This window comes from Triplophysa dalaica, chromosome 8, assembly GCF_015846415.1.
Source record: "Triplophysa dalaica isolate WHDGS20190420 chromosome 8, ASM1584641v1, whole genome shotgun sequence".
NCBI lineage: Eukaryota > Metazoa > Chordata > Actinopteri > Cypriniformes > Nemacheilidae > Triplophysa > Triplophysa dalaica.
Window position 1 is genome coordinate 12,948,917 of NC_079549.1, and position 24,373 is coordinate 12,973,289.

The 24,373-nt window shown below is 36.5% G+C and overlaps 1 protein-coding gene across 1 annotated transcript in view; it reads right to left on the minus strand.

Annotated features, from left to right (window-relative positions):
* Nucleotides 1-1,824: 1,824 nt before the first annotated feature.
* The window catches only part of htr2aa (5-hydroxytryptamine (serotonin) receptor 2A, genome duplicate a), a 23,699-nt gene continuing 1,150 nt past the window's right edge, over nt 1,825-24,373 (minus strand). Inside the window, exons 2-3 of the mRNA XM_056755312.1 lie at nt 6,523-6,723; nt 1,825-3,191 (exon numbers count right to left, since the gene is read on the minus strand). Of these exons, the coding sequence (XP_056611290.1) occupies nt 2,392-3,191; nt 6,523-6,723 (1,001 nt within the window). The 3' untranslated portion in view covers nt 1,825-2,391. The remainder of the gene's footprint in view (nt 3,192-6,522; nt 6,724-24,373) is intronic.

The window sequence follows — 24,373 nt, forward strand, 5'->3', positions numbered from 1 at the left end:
CCAAAAAAAGTCTTGGACTTGGTTTAATTCGCGCACTGGCCGTCTACATACATAAGACAATATATCAAATGTGCCTGGTGGCTTTGGTGACATCATCCCAGTGAATGTCCCTGTCCAACTTCTCTTGGCGAGAAAAAAAGTTGTTATTCATGGTCTTGGTTAAAACTCATGCCCCTGTGAAATAATTTAGACACTTTTCTTTGACAATATGCTGTTTTAAATGACAAAAAAGTGTTATAACGTCTGTTTAAATGCTTTCAAGCTAATTTGGCAATGCCTAACTAATGGGATCAAGCGGTGAACCGGAAGTCTTAAGCATCAGCCCTACGCGCATACCCAAGGCATAATGGGTAATTTCGCGAATTGCGTAAAAGGTGGATAGTGTACAAAAAATTCATCTCAGAGGAGCGATGGAAATGCTTTCAACTCCACCTCTGTAAACTCAAAATGTACTTTGAAATGCTGATGTACTTTCCACAAGATGGTCATGTGAGCCTTGGAAAAAAAAAATTCTGCCACATTAGTTTCCCACATGCAACTTCAGCATTCCTTTATTGATTCATCTTGAGTCTTACAGACACAAGAGGGATTGTGTGATGTTGATGAATGTAACTTCAATGTCATGGGCACTCAGAAAAGAAACAATTGATGACTATTCAGGCTCTGGATTCAACTCAATATGAGAAGTACAAAGACGGGCAGTAGACAAACAAAACAAACCTATTAAGAGAGTTTTGGAAGTAAAATGTTTATCTACAGCTGTCAGGCTGGTTCAATCTTTTTCTGGTATGTTGGAATGAGGGTTTATAAGCACTGTACATACAAACATATCTACCTGGTATAATTATCCACTCAGAGATAGAGATGAGTCATTCTGTGTCTGCAAACAAGTTTATGACTGTCACCATAACAACAACATACTTTCAATTCAGATACTAAAAAACAGATCAGAGCCTTTCACAGCGAAGAGATCTCAACCTGGTGCTCTCTTGTAAGATTCAACGATGTTCCGAAGGTTTCTCTGTTGTCGGAAGTACAATTCCCATACCGCAAACCTCTCAGGGATATTTGACAAAAGTAAGGGTTGAGATTGAATACTGTGAACAATATGCAACTGTAACATGTGGTCTAATTTTTGAAATTGTACTTGAGAGGTCCAGATGACAAATTTGAAGGCAGATACACATTTGAGGAGGTTTATGTTAATTTTTATTTTTGAGAGAATCAAGGAGGCAAAAATGTTTAACCTTGACACATGTTTATACTATGGCTTCTTGAAGTGACGGTTTATCATTTACTCACACTCATTCCAAACCTGTATGAACACAAAATAACATTCTGAACGATGATTATTGATACTTTAAAAGATTGTTGCTAACCAAACAACACTGGACCCAATTGAATTTCATTGTATAGAAACTAACTGATACATTTCTCCAAATATCTTCTTTTGTTTTACACAGAAGAAAGAATCATATACAAGTTTTGAATAATATGAGGGTGAATAAAGAATGGCATATTGGTTTTAAATAGATAAAGTCAAGGTCTAAAACAACATTTAGTAAAGCAAATGTCACCTTTTGTGTATGTTATCATTTAATGTGTCTACACTTTCCTATATTGTTTCAGGAGAGCATTTTTTGTCTGCATTCATTTATTACAAATCTTTGCTTTTGTGATAAACCAACAGCACATAAGTCAAGTACTGCATATTAATCCTTTGACGCAGTACAAAACGTTACATCACAAGTTTTACTCAATTTTATGAAGACGTATTTGCCAAGACAAACCTGAAATTGTAAACAAAACACCACTGAGCTGCCGTACAATAAATCTAGATTCTACCTTTTGAAATATAAAGTGCTACATACAAAACTAAACGTTTGGACATCAAACCACAACTCTTACTCAACATGTATATACAATTTGTATAACCCAATGGGTTTTATTCCATTGATTCAACTTGCATCTAGGTTCACCCATCTGAAAAGACCAGTTTAGACTATCATGAACTGGTGCTGGTTGGTCAGTATGATCTTTTAATTAAGTAGCTTGGATACACCATCATGCCAACATCCCATCTTGGGCATCATCATCCAAACCCCAACGTATGCTGGTGACCAATGCTGACCTTTTCAGTCGAGCTTATGATGAGGTCAGGAGTGGCTCAGGTCACTCAGAGTCTTGATGTCTCCTATCCTGAGATAAAATCAGGGACTGTACTGTTGTTTGTTTGTCAATGTAGTTGGGGTTTAAATATTGATATCACATAGGCCATGTCAATCTGGACTGTGTGTAGAAGATATTGGGAAGGAATGCCAAACAAAATTCCAGAAAAAAGTCATTTTTGATTCCAATCTGGGGTTAATGTTCCCATTTTCTCAAGTGAATTTACAAGCAACTAACACACTCATTTTTGCTGGTTTTGGACAGATGGTGTTTTTTATTGGACAGAGGAAGCGAGAAATCTCCGTTTCCTATTGATCCGGTGAGCGGCAGGTGTGTGGACTGATAGGCCATTGGTGGAATGGTATTAACCAGAATTAGCTGCAGCGATTTCCTCTCCCCATGAAACTGGCATTGGATATATCTGGCAAAGGCTGAGCGGTAAGTCTTATTGAATAGCGTGTAGACCAAAGGGTTGACAGCGGAGGAAAGGTAGCCCACCCACACAAACACATTCAACAGGCCATTCATGACATCAGTGTCGCACACTTTCGGCTCGCAGACCACTGCCAATACATTGGTGATGAAAAACGGACACCACATGACCACAAACAGGAAGAAGACCACACCCAGAACTTTGGAGGCCTTCTGCTCATTGCTGATCGATTGCACAGTGTGACGTCCAAAAGGAGGAGTGCCCATCCCGGACTCCACCTCGCGACTTATCGAGCGACGGAAAATTAGTTTTTTTTCTGACGGAGAGAACGCAGGGCCAGGAAGGAAGTTTAGGCCGAATCCAGTGCTCCATTTGGGACGGGGCACCAGCTGATCCAGGCATACCGTAGCCTCGCTCTGCAGAGCACTGATAGTCAGGAAGTAGGTCACCACCATGATGGTCAATGGCACAAAGAAGGCCACAAAAGATCCAATCAGCACAAAGGAGTTGTCAGTCAATAGGCAGCTGCCATCTTTGAAAACTTTGGAGTGGTCTCGCAGACCCAGCACTGGGATTGGCATAGAGATGCCTGTAAAACATTGAGCATAGACATTAATTTTATAGATTAGTTGTTCTGCAGACATTTTAAGGCAAAGAAACCAAAACACAGATGAGAAGCGATCTCTAAACACCAAAGTTGTATAACCTGGAATTTAACATACTAAAAGGTACATTTCATAATTAAAGTCCCCATGATGCTGAAGTGGCATTTGTCTTTGGTATTCTGATTTGTTTCAATGTGAATATCGAATGAGGAATAAAGTGGGAGTGGCTTGTTTTTTCCACTGTAAATTGATTGGATGAACAAAAACAGCCGTCTCATTTTGAAATGTAACTGACAGCAAACTGACAGTTAAGACCAAAATATAGTAATATAGTCATTATAGTTACATACATGGTAAGTGTACAATAGAGCATGCATGAGAAAAATGTTGAGCATACTGTCGAGCTTTTTCATCTGCATGTGTTCACGGTTTACTATTCTTTGGAAGCTATTAATTATAACAAACACTGCAGTATATAATTGTTTTTAACAAAACTCTTTGCTAATAGACTGTAATGAATAAAAGAAAATCACTTAAAGAGCTGCTCTTTTTTAATAACCAATACATTTATTAGTCCAAAAAATAATCTCTAATCTTTGTGAAAACCATTTAGTTTGGCCATGCAGTAGAGACAAACCAGTTTAACAGTACATATTCTGTGACATTTCATTCCCACATCTTGTTTTTAGATCGTTTTAGATCATGATCATGTGTAAACACTTCCATTTTTTTGGTTTAAAGCATTAATACATAAATTATTAACAGTCATTAAAATGTTTCAAACTGAGACGTATGTGGCAGATATTTATGAAAAGCATGCTGTGACACTCATCGGGAAGCCATTGATTGATGTACCACTTGTTGTTCAAGGGCAGACACCTTTCATTCCTCCAACAGCGAAACACTTTTTTCACATGTGTTTGGATTTTTTTGCGGGTATCAAGTGATTTTTCCCTCGTGGGCTATAAAAGTGTAACGCCAATAATGCGTGATTATTTGCGACTCTTTGCACTGAGTTTAGTAAAAAAGTCTATATAATGTTGCATGCGACAGGCTCCTCATTTCCCCATCCATTTTGCATCGCTCAAGGACAAACTTTCAGTGAAACTGCCATGGTGATAAGACATCTCCATGGAAACAGTAAATCTCAGCAGATCGTGTCTGTTCGCTGGGTTTCGTTGGGGGGAAAGCAGAGCTGGTTGAGAGGAGGGGCTGCGATGAACCCCGCGCCTCTGGATGATGTGCCTGCCACTGGGTGTGCATCTACGGATAACCGGAGGCATTGGATGGCCATGATAAGAAGCACAGAGTGTAACAAATTGGGTGTAGCCATGTGTCAAAATCTGAGAGGATGATGAGAAGGAGATTAAATAAATATATTTATATATCTGTAGGCTTCTCTTCAAAACATTTCACAAAAGACTTTATGAAGCGGGTTTAAGAGAGGAGTCTCTCCTGGCATAACTTTTCTCATCACAGTGAGAACAGAAAGTTAAAGAGGGAGGCAACTGTATCGTGTAATGGGGAATAATTTGTTTAAATCTAGTAAAGAAGCACATGTCCTCTGTGTAGTCAATGCTTTTATTGACACACGGTTAATCTATAGACTGTTTTGTTTGACTGCATGAAAAGAAGATGGAGAGCCGTTTAGCAAATAGAGACAGGAGAATGCCACACAAGGGACATCTTTAGTAACTCCTTTGATAATTCCTCAAGTGTAAGAAAATGACACCATTAATTAATTAAGATAATATTTATCATTATCTTATTTCAATGACTTCAAACATTAGGATAGCAGCTCCTCGACTGATAATTACAAAACTATATTTTATCTTAACCAGACATGCGGTTTACAGGCTTTTGAGAAGCCTATGACTCATGACTCAAGCAGCACTAAACTCTGTTGAATGTCAGTAGATTTTCTTTGATCATTAAATGATGGATAATAAGCATCTAACAGTCTTCTTCAGACTAAAGGAATACTGTCTCTGTTTACTGTGAATCAGGTCTGAGGCTGGAATTCTGAGAACTAAAGCGTGTTTTTGAAATGTAATTTAATTGTGTATCTAGAAGTGTATTGGCTCAGTTTAAGGCAGCTTTATTAGTGCAGATCTGTTTTAGGATTGTTCTGGATTGGTCTCTGTTGATCTTAGTTTTATTGGTTTGAATTATGTAAGCAGTTCATTACACTGTTTTGTTTATCTTTTGGTTTGACCATTAAAATGATGTAAATGTCAGGGTGGCATTCTCTTAATGAAATTTCAGTTTTAAGCTCTGTTATTGGCCATCTTGCATGTGGATGAAAGAACAGGGTGAACGTGGGGGTACATTTAAAGGGACAGTTCATCCAAAAATCTAAATTCTGTCATCAGTTACTTTAATATTTTTGTTCTGTTGAACACAGAGAAAGATGTTTAGAAAAATGCTTGCAACAAAGCCAACCATTGACTTCCATAGTACAACAACTTACAATTATGGTGAAAAGTGCCGCAGTACTGTTTGCTTTCCTACATTCTTCAAAATATTTTCTTTTGTGTTTAACAGAACAAAGACATATAAATATTTTTTTTCCTTTGGTATTCAAAAACTGTTTGGTTACAAGCATTCTTAAAATATCATTCTTGGTATTCATCAGAACAAAGTAAATTACAGTATACAGATTCGGAAACAACTTTAGGGTGAGTAAATGAAGACATATTTTTGGGGGGTAAACTGTCCCTTTAAGAAATACCAACGTTATTTTAAAGTACAGTACATGTTGAAACTAAATCCATCATCAGACTAAATCCATCATCAGACATTCCTTTTATATTAATTCCTTTCAGTTATTTCTTCCTTGAGGTGCTCTATTGACATGATCAGCTGGATACTAATGAATTTTCAGTCGCTATACTGCAGTTTCCATTATTGCATTTCTCTGTGTCAATCTATAATATATCTGAATGCTGATGCAATTATAATTACAGATTCCCAACCTGTGCCGAGTAATCTCTCTCTCTTTCCCATTTATGCATTCTATGATGTCGTGCCTTTTCTCCAAGCAATGACAAAAGCTATGTTTATTACCTCTCAATGTCTTTAGTTCATTTATATAATTTAAAATTCAAACACACATGAATAAAGGCCCTGCATTGCTCTTGGATTTTATAGTGTCTTAATACACAGACAAAGACATCTCAAAGCAATAAGAGTCATTTTCACTTTAATAAGAGTCAGTGATACGACCCCATCACGACTATACATCAGATTAGATTCATGACTCATCAGACCGCCTGAGGAACTACACTGCAGTGTAAGAATAATGGCATAGGTTACCCGCAGAGATGGTCCAGACCGCAGTGATCTTGGCCCGGGCTCGGGAGCGTGAGTTTGACCGATTGTGTCGGATAGGGTTGCGGATGGCCACATAACGGTCCAGGGAGATGGCACACAGGTGCATGATGGAGGCGGTAGAAAAGAGAACGTCCAGATAGATCCACAAGGGACATATTGCAGCAGGGAGGGGCCATGAATAACCTGGGGAAGACAAACACGTAGACCGTGATAATAAGTAAAGTTAAAAAGGAAACAATTAAAGACATTGATTTTCTTCAATTACATGTCTGATTCCCAATGAACCCTCTGGACTCAGGTCCACTAAGCTAAAGTGTGTGATTTTACTGGAAAGCACAAGTTTTTTATTATAACAGCACAATCAAAAGCTTAAAGGGATTGTTGACCCAAAAATTACCAAACCTATATGAGTTTCTTTCTCCTACAGAACACAAAAGAAGATAAACCAAACTACATTGGTCCCCATTGACTTCCATTTTATGACCACAGAGACATTTTTCAAACATCTTCTTTTGTGTTTTACCGAGAGCTCAAATGTACATCTAAATACACAGTCCTGTACTTCACTTTGGATAAGAGCTTCTGTCAAATGCATAAATGTAAATCCGTTACAACAGCCCAAAGCCACCGGTGGACAATTTGTTCTAGTTCCGTGAGTGGACAAGTGTTAGCTCACGCTGCCCAAGGCAGTGAGGCAGAAAATGACCATCCTCAAAAAGACTCATTACTGAAACAGGAAGCCTCATTCTTAACACTGCTGTCAGTTTCTATAGAACAGGCTGACGCATACAGTATCTGAAATAATACATTTCCACTATTTTTATTGGCAGGTACTTTCTTATGAAAGCAACGCTGTCACTAGATGTTTTGGTCTGTGACAAAAGAGTGAAAAAGCACAAAGGCAAAGCTGAATATTGTGCCACTAAGAAAATAGTCTTTCAAGGGAAGAGAAAATGAGGCAGAAAATATAAAGAGAACGAGATGAGTGTAAGAAAAACAGCAGGGGGAGCTCCGGAAGATGTGATTCAGAGAACAGCGGGAGAGAGAGCAGTGTGGATGAATGTACAGAGCTTGTATGCAAAACATATAATCAAGACCATCAATTACCAAAACAAACACACAAACAATTCAAAATATTTAATAAAAATCTAAATTAAATAGACACAATTGTTTGCCACATAGAAGCTCTAGGCTAAAATCCACATCTCAAGTGTAACGGTGTTATTGTGTTAAAATTAAAGCTGGATTTTTTGTATACTTTATTTCTACCTTTGACAGTAGTTTATCTAAACATGTTTTCGAGTCCTTTGTGCTTCTAACACTAGACTCACAGACATCCCAGCAAGCATAACCACAGCATAATTACTTTTGCTAGTTTTTACTTTTAATACCTTTTTACTGCATTCTTCCAAGTGATAGAAGACTGATTTCCACGAAAAACTCAAAGTTCAATTCAACACTCAAAAACAGAAGTGCACGAAGCAGCAACGGAGACAAACCATGAGTAAATAACATATCTTAGCTTTGAAAAGCTCCCACGCACGTCTCCTCTCAGTTTCTGCAGAGGTGTAAGAAAAAGGCCTGCGTGACACAGTAGCTAAAGATAGATGTGTTTTACTACGAACCTCATCATGACGACTCGCACATAAACACATACAGCGTTTCTTTATGTGGCGCTACACTGACTTACTCTGAAGCATGAGTCGACACAGAGAGAGAAAACAAGGGCGTATGAGATAAGGTCTTTGGAGAGAATATAAGTATGGTGGGCTTTTGATGTAGTGGCATGCATGATGGCATAAATAGAAATCAAAGGTCCTATAAAGATACTTAATAAAGGAGTGGAAGAATCAAAGGTCAGAGAAGGTGCTTATGAATATACTATGAGACACGCAGGACGTTAACTGGTTCCTGTGTGCTCAGCTGAGGCTCCTGCTCTATTCAGTCACGCTCAAACAGCAGAAACTGCATCAAAACCAAAGGCTAATTAATAATCCATTAATGCAAAATAACTGCATGTATGTCTAGGAGACTAAGGAGAAATCCACGTTTTTGCTTGTTTTCTGAAAGTCGAACATATACAGCAAAATCTAGAGCCTCTAACATACTTTCAGCCGCGAATTTTTTTTAGAGAATAACCTTTAGTTATTCTGAATTGTCTTTTTAGGTATGTGTTTTGGAAAAATTATCGATTTTGTTTTATTCTGTGACCTACTAACAATATTTCTCCCAAATTTAAAATAAAAATATTCTTTCATTTGCATTTATTTGCGGAAAATGAAAACCGGAGAAACAAGTCAAAATAACAGAAAAAATGCTCTGTACATTTACAGACCTCAGATACGGCAAACAAAGCAAGTTATTCACTTTTAATTAATACAACAGTAATATTTGTACTTGTATTCAGGAAAACTTAAAAAAAAAATGTGATAAAATACCCTTGATTTTTATCAAAGGTCTCATGTGTCTTGTCATCCTGTCAGTCTTTCACATTGCTGTTGAATGACTTTGTCACATTTTATTTTGTTGAAATATAACAGACACTGCACTGGAATGGTCACAATATATATAGATTAGTGGTGGGCATAGATTCATTTTTTTTAATCTAGATTAATCTTGGAATTAATCTAGATTAAAATGGCTCATTTGAATTCTGCCGAAGGCATTCAGAATATATGTGCTACGCAAATAATGACTAAAAGTAAGTCTTTGAGAACGGGTGTCTCAAGCCAGGTGGCGCATTAGACCAGGGGCTCATCTCCTGTTTCCAAAATGCATCACAAACTGCTTGAGAAAGCTGTTCTACTATGATAATTGGTGATGAAAATAAATGTTGAATAAAGTGTACTTGTGTTTACTTCCGCATTAGCTAAGGGATGCTTTGCGTTTAGGTGGTACTTGAGACTGGAAGAGCTCCTATAGTACATTTACATTTAGTCATTTAGCAGACGCTTTTATCCAAAGCGATTTACAAAGAGTGAGGGAGCAACAAGCGATATGTCATACAGGAGCCATAATACATTAGATCTCAATACAAAGTTACTGGTTTCAACTAAAGCTAGACCACTACCTGTTGAGAGAAAGTGTTTTTTTTAAACCAATTCCGCATTGCACAAGGTGCAAACAACCTTAGTCTTGTCGATGTTTCCATTGGGAAGCTTCTTAAAAATAAATTTTCCCTGAAGCAAACCCTGCGGCTTCAAAGCTGCATCCATGTTAGCACGTCACGTTTGATGAGGTAATTTCACAGTAACGTTATGTTGTGTTCAGACCAAACGCGAATGGCGCGTCAAGCGCGAGTGATTTATATGTTAATGCAAAGAGGCAATAGACCAACTTGCGGCGCGCATCGCGCGAATGAAGCCCTGGTTATGAGATGATGAGGCGGCGCGAATGACGCGAGTTCGGCGAATCACGCGAGTTGAAAAATCTCGTTCTCGCCCGGTACAGTGCAATTCAGCTAGATATACATCCGCGCTAAAATATCAAGGTGAAAGTCATCATAGCTTGCGTAGTATAGACCCAGCTCCCAACCCAACTTTGAGAATAGATTAACGGCAACATTTTTTTATCGCGCGATACGAGTCTCACGTTAACGCAGCACGTTAACGCCGTTAACGGCCCACCTGATTAAATGAAATTTTGAAGTGTCTCTATTTTTTCTTCTGCTGTATATTCCAGAATATGGTTTGATGTAATTTAGCAATGTTATTGTTTTAAAATGTTCAATTAACTAAAAATATTAACTGGTCTATTAATGTTTTCAGCTGCTGTGTGTACACACATCAATACAATAAAGAGAAAATAAATAAACATAAGGTATATTTCACACAAAAATGAAAACCTGTTCGACACAAAGCATGTCTGAAATATTTTGAATATGTTGGTAACCAAACAACAGTCCCCATTGACTTCCATTGTATGGACACAAAACCACAGACTTGTGTTCTGCCGAAAAAAAAGTAATATACAGATTTTAAATGGCATGAGTGTGAATAAATTTAAATTTTTGGGTGAACTGTTGCTTTAAGTTATAAAATATAAATACAGTTATTTACAAAGTGAATTTTATAACTATGAAAAGTAAATATGTATTTATATATATTTACATAACTCCTATAGGATATTGCATCATAGCACCGATTACCAAAGCTTTTTCTATTTATGTAGCACTTTTTAAGTGTTAATACTTTAACAAGTTTTGAGTCAAGTGTTCATCAAAGCTTTTATATGATTGGAACTCAGCTCTACAGGTAGAATCTGGACAATTATTAATACAATGAATGGACTGTGGGCGTGTCATACTGGATGGTGAAACACAAAATGAAACACACTGGAGTAAAATTCTGCAATCTATATGTTGTCTTGTAAACAAACCTATTTATATTTTGTACTCTGCCATGGGACTCCCATAAAAGAAAATGAAAAACTGAAAAAATTGATTGCAATATAATCTAAGTCCATTGTGTGTGCACTGCTTTTAACTCTGAATGCTCACAAACACACCCAGCATCCCTAAAAGCTTTGCCTCACACAAAATTACAAAGCCCACAATGACACATCTTAGCAAACACTCGAGAAAACTGGCAACACAGACTGAATTGATTCATTCTGAAAGCATTGATTTACCGGATGTCGGTAAAATGACCACTGAGGACCTGATTACAAGCATCTCAGTGTGTCACCATGTCGAAACAGAAAAAGCTGCTGGAGATATTTGGCTAAGGAAGGAAGGAATCTGGGTGAGAGTCGTGAGGAGCGAGTGCACGTGTGTGCAGCCGTGTCCGAGGATAATTACAACACCGCTGGCTCGCCCCGTTCTCCCTGACCCTCCTGAACTCATCCTCTGCTTCGTTACCCGGCCCTGAATCTATCAGACTAATTAATCACTCCCTTCTCTACACACTCTCACACAGCTCACTCCAGCTCTTTAGCGGGTATTTGCCATGCAAATAACTTTCAATGGTATAACCTGACCTACTTTTGCTGACAAGAACTTAAAACCTGTTATTTGTTATTTCAAGGAAAAGTTAACCTCAAAATAAACGTTAGGAGGGTTGTCATCACTAACTTTCTTCAGCGGAACACAAAAGACATTATGAAAAATGTTGCTGCTCTACACATTTTCAAATGTGACCCTGGACCACAAAGCCAGTCTTGAGAAGCATGGGAATATTTGTGGCAAAAGCCAACAAAACATTGTAAAGGTCAAAATTATCGAGTTTATATTTAAGACAAAAATCATTTGGATATTACAGTTTTTAAAAATAGTTTTGACCATTTTTTTAATTCTCCTTACAATTTTCCTAAACTCTTACATACCTAAAAAACAGAATTGTTAAAATTTCAAAAATGATGCTCAAAATCCCACATTATGAACTAAACTCCAAAACTCATATTAAAATTACACTAGCACAATACACAGTGAATACCAAAACACTAACACATGTTCTCTAACATGGTTAATCATAGCACAATGTCATAAAAAACACTAACATCATACGGAATTACAGAAACTGCATTATTTTATGTGTGTCAGCTCTGCCCTAATACAACATCCTACCTGTTGGTTTCTGGAAAAATCTGGACAATAAATGCCACTGTGTCCCAGAAGAGATTTGTCTGTATTCATATACCAGCCTCTCTGCATCTGTCTGTGGTTTATGACAGGGGGTTTCAAACCAGGGTCCGGTAGGCCGGGACCCCTAGGGATCTCCAGAAGGTTAAGTGTTATCTGCTTTTTTGCTACATGCATAGTCACCAGAATTGTTTATATTTGTATATTTATAGTGAATATTTACCCTTAGCTCTGAAAGTAAAAGTTGTTAAAGTACAAATACAAATGAATTGAAAATGTCTCTTCAGGGTTATTTACTGTACCTCCAACAAGTGCATACAACTTTGTAAGTTTGGAAACAATAGGTTGTCTTTATATATCACATTCACTATTTATCTCTTATCTTTACATGTGTACGACAGAAGTAAATATAGACTTCGGCTGAGATTTATATATTTGCATAACTTCAATTTGCTGTTTCTCAGTAGCGATGAAATAAAATACAGATGATATATTTGTGTTGTAATTCACAATATGAACAGCTGTTTACTTTGACTTTAGCCTATAAATTAGGTTTAGAACGTGGTGTTATCTGTTATCTGTTCTATGCCCACTTTCGGTTTCATCTACTTTCCACAACGTCATTACAGCGGTAAACCAATAGAGAGGGTTAAAACAAAATTTGTTTTTTCTGAACAAAGGCCTGCTTTAGCGCCTCTGATTAACTTCAAAGGTGATTTTCTCGATAATTTTTTTTACCTCATATTCAAGAGTTTTAAATGTATCTTAGCCAAAATATTGTCCAGTCCTAAAAAACCATACATCAATTGAAATCTTATTCATTCAGCTTTCAGATTAGTTTAAATCTTAATTTCGGAAAACTGACCTAAAACTGATTTTTGTCCAGGGTCACAAATTACAGTGAACATGAGTGGCGCAGTGTGATGTTTGTGACATATTCAGTATCTGCGACTCACTATAGACATTTTAATTGGACGCACATGCTAGCCTTAAAGCGTGTGCCCTTTGTTTGTAATATAAACAATTATTTCATATTTAATTGATATATTATTAAATTTAGTTTTGTTTAGTATTTTAAATTTAGTTTTATTGTATTTTAATTGTATTAAATTAAATTAAAACTACTTGACAGTTAGTGTTTCTTCGCTGAGGTCTACCGAAAATTAAGTTCGGACCACATAACATTTGTTTATGGTGTTATGAATACAAGAAACTTCTTCTTCAGAGCTGCTCTGCGAGATTACTTCACAAGCATTTTACAGTTTCATTTTAGAAAAGATACTGTCAAACATATACTAAAAAGGTGTTTGCCAAAGATATCAAAACTATAGTAGATGCCCCATTCAAGCGCTCTATACATGTAGACGCGTCCACCATCTTGGAAATGGTCCACTGGCTTCACTCACAGTTTGTTAGAAAGTCACAACACCTGTGCAGCCATGGCTGTTCATTTTAATTCCCGAAAAATTGGATACCCATTCGTTGTTATGTGTTAGTGTAGCAAATATAATGTTTGAGTTTGCACAATAACAAATATGTTTTCATAATCATGTCAGCTGGCTCTTGAGTGTAAACGGACCGGCTTTGCAGGGTTGCAGATCATGCCAGATCAAAATCATTCATCACGAGCCTAACATCCCTAGTCCAAATAACAGAACTTAAAGGTGTCATGAACTGGGCTTGTTTATTGTTTTTTACTGCTGTAGGAGGTCTACTTATGATGTTTGCATGGTTTTTACATTCGCCCTATTCGCACGGGATTAGTATTATCTGGGGACCTTGTTTGATTTATAAATTACCGTAATTGCGAACCAGACAGAAGATCACCGCAATGGCGTACAAATGTTACAAGAGTTTTCATGATAAATAAAGAAACGGGAGACTCCCGGTAATTTATGGATATGACCCAGCAATGGAAATAATACCAAAACACTTCAAAACAACCTCTATTATTCACAAACGGTGGATAAAACCTTTAAAAATGAGATATGAGCCTGCCAAATCACAGAGATGCTGATTCGCACGGGACTAATATTATCACAGGACCTCGGTGTTCGTCAAAATATGGTTGGTCATTTTTGGTGTAATTTTTACTTTACAAATTACAGACATGGCCGATTCACATGGGATTAAGATGACAGACAAGCTCTGCAAGTATTACAAATGACTAGAGGTCCCCAGGTAGTACTAATCCCGTGCGAAAAGGGCTATCAGAGCATATCAAGTGATCTCTAACAAAGCAATAGTGAAGCATAGTAAAAAAATGTTGTACTCACATAAGAACTGCGCCATTCCTATCGGATCCAATATTGACGGCACAGCACTGCTTTTTAATTTTAGTCTCTCCGCAAATCCAGGTTCAACCTGTGCCTTGTCCACGAAGGAATCTGCGTTAATGTTTTACCCATGTGAGCTGGAACCTCTTTAAAACTGAACTGCAACCACACGTTACTATTGTTGGAATCCGAAGGAAAGTTATGCAGAGACTGTGTTCTTCCACAACCAGATACTGACTGCACAATATTTTGTGATCTTTAAAGGCATGTTTATTGCTTGCTCGCTCTATCTGGTTCCACGCAACTTGTGTTACTTCAGTTCTGTCAAGCGCGAACCAGTGGGCGGGGCTAGAGAAGTAGTCGTTGATATTCTTGTTGATGTTCAACCTATCATAGGTGCATTAAAGGACGTGGTGTTCGCTTGGCCTGGTGTTATAAAAACAGTTGTAATTTCAGTAACAAGGGCATTTTCAGTTTCGTTCTGACACTTACAGGATGTTTGCTTGAATTCGATTCCCTCTTATATAACAAAAGCAAAGGTTCAAATTTATGTGTTCATTAATCTTAATTCAAACGGTCATCAATAAAATCATTTTAAGATTGACGGCTATATAACAAAATTCTTTCACTCCTAACCCGTGGAAAAACAAACAGGAGCAACAGTTACAATTTTAACCCTATTCACACAAAAGCCCCAGACTTGGCAACACAGACGGACTCGCACAATTCTAATATAGTGGACGACCTACGTACAGCAGCCTGTAAAAAGATGCTAATGCTGCATCTAGTTTTGATGTCTATGGTCTTTGCCACGACCCATCAAAATAAAAGTCCTGTTTACTTAAAGTTATGACACACCCTTGTGAATTTTATTTTATTATTATTTACTTTAGCAAATTAAAGTAAATTTGTTATTAAAATGATAAAAATACTAAAACTTTGTAGACAAAAGAAAAGAAAAAACAGGAAATGTGCTGCTGACTGGTTTAGATCATCATGGTTCTATACAATAGTTCTATTTTATGGATTTTTCCGTAAGATTCAAAAACACTGTAGTATCCAGGAATTTTACTGTAGTTTTTGAGTAAATACTATAGTTTACTAGAGTATTTTTTCATGTGGACAAAAAATGGAAAACACAGAATCCAGAAAAAGTATATTACAAAAAGTAAAGTGGAATTTGGAGAAAAATAAAATAGATATTGTAGTAGAGTAGGCGGGGTGAGACCGTGGTTCGAGTCCGGTGAGTAATTGTGAATTAGCGCCAGCTGTGCGCACACCGGCCTCGAATCACGTAGGAGATTGGGAGCATATAAAAGGAACGAGCGACCGAACCGTCGAAGAGAGAGGACCGGGCCTGAACTTATGTTATGTTTGTATTTATATTATGTTTTGTTCGCCGGCGGTCGTCCGTGAGGGGCCGCCGGCTGTTATATTACTTTATTAAATGTTTAAATGTTTGCCGGTTCCCGCCTCCTTCCTTCCTTTTAATGGAGATTTGTTACAGATATATAAAACGAAATCAAAATGTAACAGAAAAATATTCTTCATGACTCATGTGCTACACATCTTCTGAAACCATGCAGTAGCTTTGAGGAACAAGCATAAATTGTATGTGTTTATGCGTTGTTGCTCAAACCTCAGTCAAAACTTGGACCAACTCGGGTGAAGAATTCAAATTTCCTTTAATCGTCCAGTTTATAGATTATCAGCAAGGCTGACATTTAAGAACCAGACAAGGTCATTCTTGATCAGGAGATATTACCCCTCTGCAAATCTTTAATGTAGATTTACCCTCCAATGAGAATAGTTAAGCAGCCATTACACATATGAAACAGGTGTCAAGTACTTGAAGTGGCCAGACCCTAATGAGAATGAAATAAATGATATACTGTATTTCAATACACAGATGTTCGTCATTAGCCCTTTGTGCTGCTTATTATGTCACTCCTCTCTTTTTGCCGGTGAGCGCCGTGGCAACGTAGAGACCACCTGTGTCAGGGAACCATCAAATGCTGCATTAACAGCAGCTATTGAGCTTTGAGGGCTGTTCTGGAACACTCTATCGTCATGGTGACATGATGTGGCAGGGGATAATGCCGGAGCTCTGCTGTGGAGCCAGTGTAGAGATTGAGGGGTTTAGGGAATGGGGGGGGGTAATTAGTGTCTGTGTATATTCTGAACCTGTTTGTTTTGGTTTCACCCACTGTCACTCCATCCAGTGCTATGGAAAAATAAACAGAAACAAAAGAGGTATGATGAAGAATAATAAAGAAGTACAAAAGGAGGATGAAAAGCTGAAAATCTGAAATGAAAGAGATTGTAGATGCCCCCGGAATTTCATTATCAATGAACCAAAACTTCAGGGTCGATCAAAATAAAATATACAGTTAATACTAGATTCTGAATTATTATGGTGCATATTTAGCTATTGTAAAACATACCTGGTACACCTGTAGCAGCAGTGTATATTAATGTGAACTATAAATCATATATACCCTATGTATAGATACATGTTGAAATAATAGATTTTACGAGAATTTAATATATATTATCAGGATTATTAATATTAACAATTGTATATACATTTTTATATATTTATTCAAATTAGGCTTTATTCTTTAACTGGCTTTCATTGTACATTTCTTTTCAAAAACATTGACGTGAGAGTTGATTTATACACCTGTAGCACCCTGCGCCTGCACATACATGTGCATTGACCCACACACACATTTGTTCATACCTGTTTTGCTCAGCGCTATATTTAACCATCGATTACTCAGTGTGTCTTTCGTCACAGCTCTAGTACGTCATCACATTTCCGAGGCTCAATGGGAGTCCCTTTCTGATCTGATCGCATCTGCTGCTTCAGACGTGCTTCCTCTGTACTATTTTAACATCTCTGTCCACTGTGGTGTTGCTCTCTACGTCATGAGCAATGTCGCTCTCTTCAGAAATCTCACTGCTCTTTTCAGAGCCGAGTGGTATGAGTCTATGTGTTTTTTCTCCAGTAATTCTCCAGGGACCGATCCTTGTGTTCTCCAAATGTTCTCTGTGGGCTCTAGAGTGACATTCCCTCACAACAGGTGATAATATACAAGCAGAGAATGAAACGGCTTGTCTAAATGACAGATTAAATTAAATTTGGCTCTCTTGCGCATACTGTTAAACCCTGCAGACAGTGATGCCTTTGAGTTATTTTGATATACATGTTGCATTGAATAATTTTAAGGAGGTCTATGAAACAAAAGGAGAGCTATCCACTAGCATTCCCATTCATATTAAAAGGATATATTTATAACATTACAGTACACACATGCATTGGACAAATATATTTCTTCAAAGCAAAGTGATTTACAGTTCAAGCTATACATTTAACTGGGGTGTTGCCAGCACCACTCTGTACCAACTGAACAACATCTTGTCTCTTTATTTAAATCTTATTTAGCTCTCTTTATATATGTACAATGAGTTTGACTTTGTTTTCTCTTTAAGAAAATCTGTGCATATACAGTAAGTCGCTTTAGGAGGAGGCCATAGTTTTATAGTGAATTGCTTTTTTCTGTGGCTGCATGGGGTCATTGCTGGCACAGTATAGAGCAGCTGGCTGCTAAATCAACCCATTATCAATTCTAAGAAACATCGATTATTGCTCTATCAAAGCGAGCAGCTTAATCTAAACACAATAAAACAAGTCTATTTCCTTTGATGACAATGAAGGTGGTGTTTGCCAGTGCAAAACAGTGCCAGTTTGCCAAGGCAGGTTGCTGAAGCATTCACGGTAAAAAGACGTAATTGTACAGAACTTTCTGTATTTTTTCCCACGTTTATTGTAAAAGAGATGAACTTTACATTTTTTTACTGATTTTTTATGAATTTTTGAAATGCGGTCAAATAACGTAAAATTACAGAAAATGGGAGCAAATTTACAAGAAAAACATGTACATTTACAAGGAAACAAATTATTTTACTGTTATCTTCTGGCGCACAGAACTTCTGTTTCCTTAAAGAGTAACTAGCATGAGATCATGAAAATGAAATTTCTTGCAGTCTGTTCTCTTGCCGTGTTTGAAAGTCTGCCAAATTGTAAGTCTGAGGATGCCACAAATAACAAAGTTTTTGATTGTAAAAATGGGAGTCGACTCTGAATCACACAATCGAGACGTGGAATAGTTCACCCACATATCTACGTCACTATAAATAGTCCCCGCCTACATTTTGCTGAGACTGCTGCGAAAAATTATCTCTCCTCCCCCAAAAACTGTCGCTCGTTCGTGATGCGTGTGTATCATGTCTAGAACCTGTGTTCTACGGTGTGACACTAAGTCGGTCTTATTTCAACTACAAGAGGAAGAACGTCTGATCGAAAAATGGTTACACTTCATTTTTCAAAGGATACCAAAGGAGTATAACCCCAGGGTTGTACTGTGCGCGCGTCATTTCACCAAACATTGGTTTAATTATATTGGCGCGTTCACTGCAGATTATGTGAAATGACGATCCTTGAAAGAGGGGGCAATACTAACTCTATTTGGACCTGTTAGCTCAACCGACTTTAGATTTTTGTCTTAACTTCAAGAAATATTTTCGTACCTTATGTCTGTTTTTAGCTAATGCATACGCTAACATTAGCATGTAGCGTTATTTCTGGGGTGTTACAGTTTGTTTATCTTGCTATTAACTTTGCATTTTGACACATTTGCGCATGTGCACGTATATAGATATATTTGGGTTTCATATATATCATTTTTCATAACGTCGACTTTCTGAAATGCTCTATGTACCATGGCAACGCACAGTTAAAACGAAATTATAGTATTACTAACGTATTAACACTATTTAAAGGAAAAAAAATATTTTATTTCATTGATGAGCAAAAGCACAACATGCATGTTGTCAAACTGGGAGTTTTGATGACAAGAGTTGTCACTTGCCACTGACTAACATCCTGCTCCACTCATGGTGGAGTTTGTTGTGGATAAGCGTCTTCTTCCTCGCCAGACTCGTTCTCAAATTGGTACGGTAAAATCGCCGCCATCTCTAACTACACATATAATATACATGACATCCAACCACATGTAAACCTGTAATGATGGTAGGGGGGTTCCATTTGCGACAAATGGTGAATGCGTTTGACCAATAACAACAGACTACACCATCTGTCCAATCACATGACACAAGGTTAGCGGGTAGGCGGGGCCTAGACGGATTAATCGCAGAACGAATCATTTGAGAGTCAGTCAAGAAGTAAGGTAGGAATAACTGCCTATTATTACAACATTATAGTGTTTCTACATCTTCTATGTACATTAACTTGTTGTTGGACACTCCATAAACCAAAGTAGGACCTTAAAAACCATATGCTAGGTACTCTTTAACAAGATTAAATGTTTTACTGTTTTTTTTAAACACATTTACATTTAGGCATTTGGCAGACACTTTTATCCAAAGCGACTTAGATTGCTTTATCCTACACATTTTACATACACTCAAAAAAATAATATGTTGGACTAACTTAATTTTTTTATGTCAACTGGTTGCACGTAACTGGATTACATTGAAATTAAAAAAATTTACTGAAATTTTTATTTCAGTAAATGTAAGTTAATTGCTTAAGGTAAAAGCAATTTTGTTTAGTTGAATCAATTTAACAGGCTTTGTTTTGTTTTAAACTATTGAGTTAATTAACTTCAGTTATCCTAAAATTTATATTTTTACGTTTAACCAAAATAAATTCTACAGTTTCATTCAGTTCCTGTTTATTCAATGAATTTATTCAATAATTTCAATAACTTTTACAACATTTTCCAACAAGAATAACTTGTGTAATCTCTAAAGACTACCTTTACTTTTCAATATCAAAGGCATGTACATTAAAAAAAAATTCTAACAAGAATAACTTGTACAAACTCTGTAATCTCTAAAGACTGCCAACCTAACCAAAGGCAACACTTTTCTGAACAAGGGTAACCACCAAACTCAAAAATATAACTAACTCTTTAAAACTTTTAAGATAAATGAACATTAAACACTAACAAGTGTTTATTTTTACTGAAAAATGCACGATATAAAACACTTATTTAAGAAAATAGCTCTCAAAATGCAGTGTACGCAAAGCATGCTGGGAAATATAAGTCCTCTGCCCTATTATAACTATTTTATGTTAACACAACACAACTCCTTTATGTTGTCCCAACATGAATGGATTCAGTTATATGACTAAACATAAAACAATCATGTTGTAACCATATTTTCCAAAAGTTGTGTTGCTTTAACTTAAGCAAGTTAAGTAAATTGAACAGACAGCAAAAACATTTTTTTTGAGTGTAGGTATTTGCAATCCACTGGGATCGAACCCACAACATTGCGTTGTTAACACATTAAAAAACTGTAAAATTACAGAACAAAAAGACAGCAAAGTTACAAGAAAAACGAGGAGAATAATTCTTAATATATTTCCTTACATCCTGTATATTTCTGTCACTCCAGCTGATTTTGAAGTTTGTTAGGTTCACAAGACAACACGTACTGTAAATCTTTGTAATATTCTGCTCACAAAATTTGTATTAATTCCACCCTCACTATGCTTCGGATTGCGTATAAATGTCCCATTAACTAAATGTAAGGTATCATTCATCAATCCTCCATAATATTTAGATTATAAGATTAGAATAAAATTGACGTAGAATTTTATAACTGTACGTAGTAAACTTAGTAAACGTAGTAAACTTTACTGCAACACAGTTTGGACATATGTCATAATTTATTCTCCCTCATTAGAATGAAGAAATATCTTCTTTTGTGATCTGTAACAGAAAGAAAGTCTACAGGTTTGGAATGACATGAGTGTGAGTAAATGATGACAGAATTTTTTTTCATCCCTTTAAATCTAATAATGTCAACGGCTTTATGTGAGAGTGTAAGGGACATGTAATGTTAATATCATTATCTAAGTATTCAAACCACTGCATCAATGAGAGGTTGTTTTAAAGTCTGTGTGTGTGAGAGAGATTAGGAGAGAGAGAAAAGATCGAGGCGCAGACAGAGGGTGACTCAACCATCAAACAAAAGGAGAAAGAGTTTAATTAAGTCAATTAACTGGCAAGACAAAAGGTGCATAAAATGGAACCGCAATAATGCCATTTTTCCTGTACAACCAATACCGAGAGGTACTCAAGCATTCAAGAAACAAAGACAGAACGCTTTACAAAAATACAGGTGAAGTGCTGAGGAGTCTTACTAGAATCCAGCGAATAAGAATAGCATCAATTCAGAGGATAACCATAAAAAATAATGACACAATCTCAAATATTCTATTCACATCATTGCATGTAAATTCAATCTTTTGTCTGTCCATTTAAAAAGCTGTGAGGGTCGGTCTGCTAACACACACACCACACGTTAATACCAATGAGGTTTAAGCTGTAATCTGGGACTCTGTCCTGAAATGTGACATTTATTCACACCCAGAATCTGAATAATACTGCTAATACAAGAATGCAAATGCAGAGGGGAACCGAGAATGAGCGAGAATTCTTCAAAGCCGCTGCTTTGGCACAGTGACAATAGTCTGAAGCGCAGCGTGACACGTGACAACAACATTTCACTGTCAAGCTTCATCAAAACCATCTTTCCTCTCTCTAACACATTTTCAAACTCACACATAGTTCATATCAAAGCTTTGTAATGTATTATTTCTAGTTATGCATTTTTCATGTTGTGGGGCTCATAATAAATATACAGCAGCAATTAAAATCTTCTTCAGTCTTAGCCAGATAACAGTTTGCATTAAAATAAATTTGTGAGTGTACACAAGGCCACTAATGATCAATTACGACACCCTTCATGTACAAAAATAACAAATTACTGAGGAATTAACATTTACTTCTAAAACAAAACAGATAATGAATCAAAACATGATTAAAACACAACATGAAACACAACATAAACTAAACATTACCATATATCCTTCCTTAACAATGTTATTTAATTATTTAGGTTTTAAAACAGTGCCACAACCAATGAGTGCATGTGTAAATGTCTTCTGTCATGTTTCAAACAGCAAAACAATCTCAGCGCTTACATCAGTGTAGTTTGTCAACTATTTGTTGGTTTATTTTAAGGATGAGCACGAAAGCATAGTGTTTCAAAGGCAAATCGTGACAGTCTGTGAAAATCTCATTTTGAGAAAATTGAAGGATAGAATTTTTGACATGGCTTTAATTGGTCAATATCAAAGATAATAATTGTTATTTTGTCAAGGTTTTATGTTCTTTACGCTAGGATGAGTTTATGTAGAAAACGGCAAATCACAAAAAAAGTTGAGTTTTCGTTGACCGGCACACATGTTTTCTTGACTTTTAATACTACAGTCGTGGCCAAAAGTATTGGCAGTGACACATTTGTGTTTTGCAAAGTTTGCTGCTTCTGTATTTGTAGATTATTTGGCAACATATTTCTATGGTATACTGTATATATCTAATTATATATAAATATATATATTTAAATTAGCATATCCTAAATTTTAAAGGCATTTGTTGGCAAAAACATAATATATGCAAAGAGTCAATATTTATAGTGTTGGGCCTTATTTTTCATTACCTCTGCAATTCTCTCTGGCATGGATATTAGCTTCTGGGCCAAATCCTGACTGATGCCGATCATTTCTTGCCTTATTAGTGCTTTGAGTGCTTTAAGTTTATCACAATTTGTTAGCTTCTGCTTATCCACTCACTTTTTGAGGATTGACCACATGTTCTCTATATAGGATTGACATCATAGGAGTTTCTTGGAATTATTTAAAATGTATCTTATCACTTTGCATAATCATCTATAAGCAATGTATATGAATGAACACTACAACGGCCTAAGCAGAAACTGTCATGATCCTGCCTCTTCTTGTCTTGGTTTTCGAATCTTGTGGCAGGATCATGTCAGACCCATGTGTTTTATGTGGAGAATGTGCATGGCATTGTTTTGGTTTTGTAATGCCATGCTCTCTCTCTGCTGACATGTCCTTTAGCCCCGCCCTCTTCTTTCCCCATCAATGTCCCATTAGTGTTTGATTCTCCTCACCTGCCCCTTGTTAACTTCCCCCATTTGTGTCCCCTATTTGTAGCCCCAGCTTCTCTTCCCCCCAGTGGGAAGTTTTTGTTTGCCTTTTTGGAAAGACTTTTTATTGTGTTTGTATATCGTGGGATTTGTTTTACATTTAATAAATAATTTCTGTTTAACCCTTCACTGCTGTCTGCGTCTCGGTTCTATCCCCAAATCATGACAGAAACTTTGTAAAGCACATCATTTATGTCACTGCCATTGCTTTTGTCCGCGACTACACTTTTGTGAATACATGTTTTTCCAAGAATAAATTTTGTTCCAAAATTATGACTTGACAGTCCTTATTAAAAACTGTTATGCTATGCCATGGTAATTTTCTCTATAACCAGTGTGGATAGATTATAAATATATCTTGGCATGTATACTGTTTCAATAAATTCATTCATAAATTTAATATTAAATCTGAAAAGAAAATAACTAATATAAAAAAAGTAAATATTATATTATCGTCACTGTTTCACTCTTGTGTTTTTTCATGAAACCAATGATTTGTGTTTCATGGTGGTGACATCACATCTTCCCTGGTCCAATCATGTCTTTTTTCAAGCTTGGGTGTGATGAATTATGCATTATAATAAATTCAGTCACTTATGGATGTATGTATTTAACCTTTTGGGTATAATGGAAACTTGTATAACATCAATATCTTTCAAAAAACCTGATAAATTTAAACTCAATGAGAGCTCATATAAACTAGATATATTTATATAACATAATATTTTTAGAAAATATTTATATAACATACAAACTGTTAGGTTAGGGGCAGGTTATGTGCTAAATACGTGTACATTTTGCATACGAAATAAAAAACGCACATAAAACACAACGTCTGATTAAATTCAAAATCATTATACCCTAATAT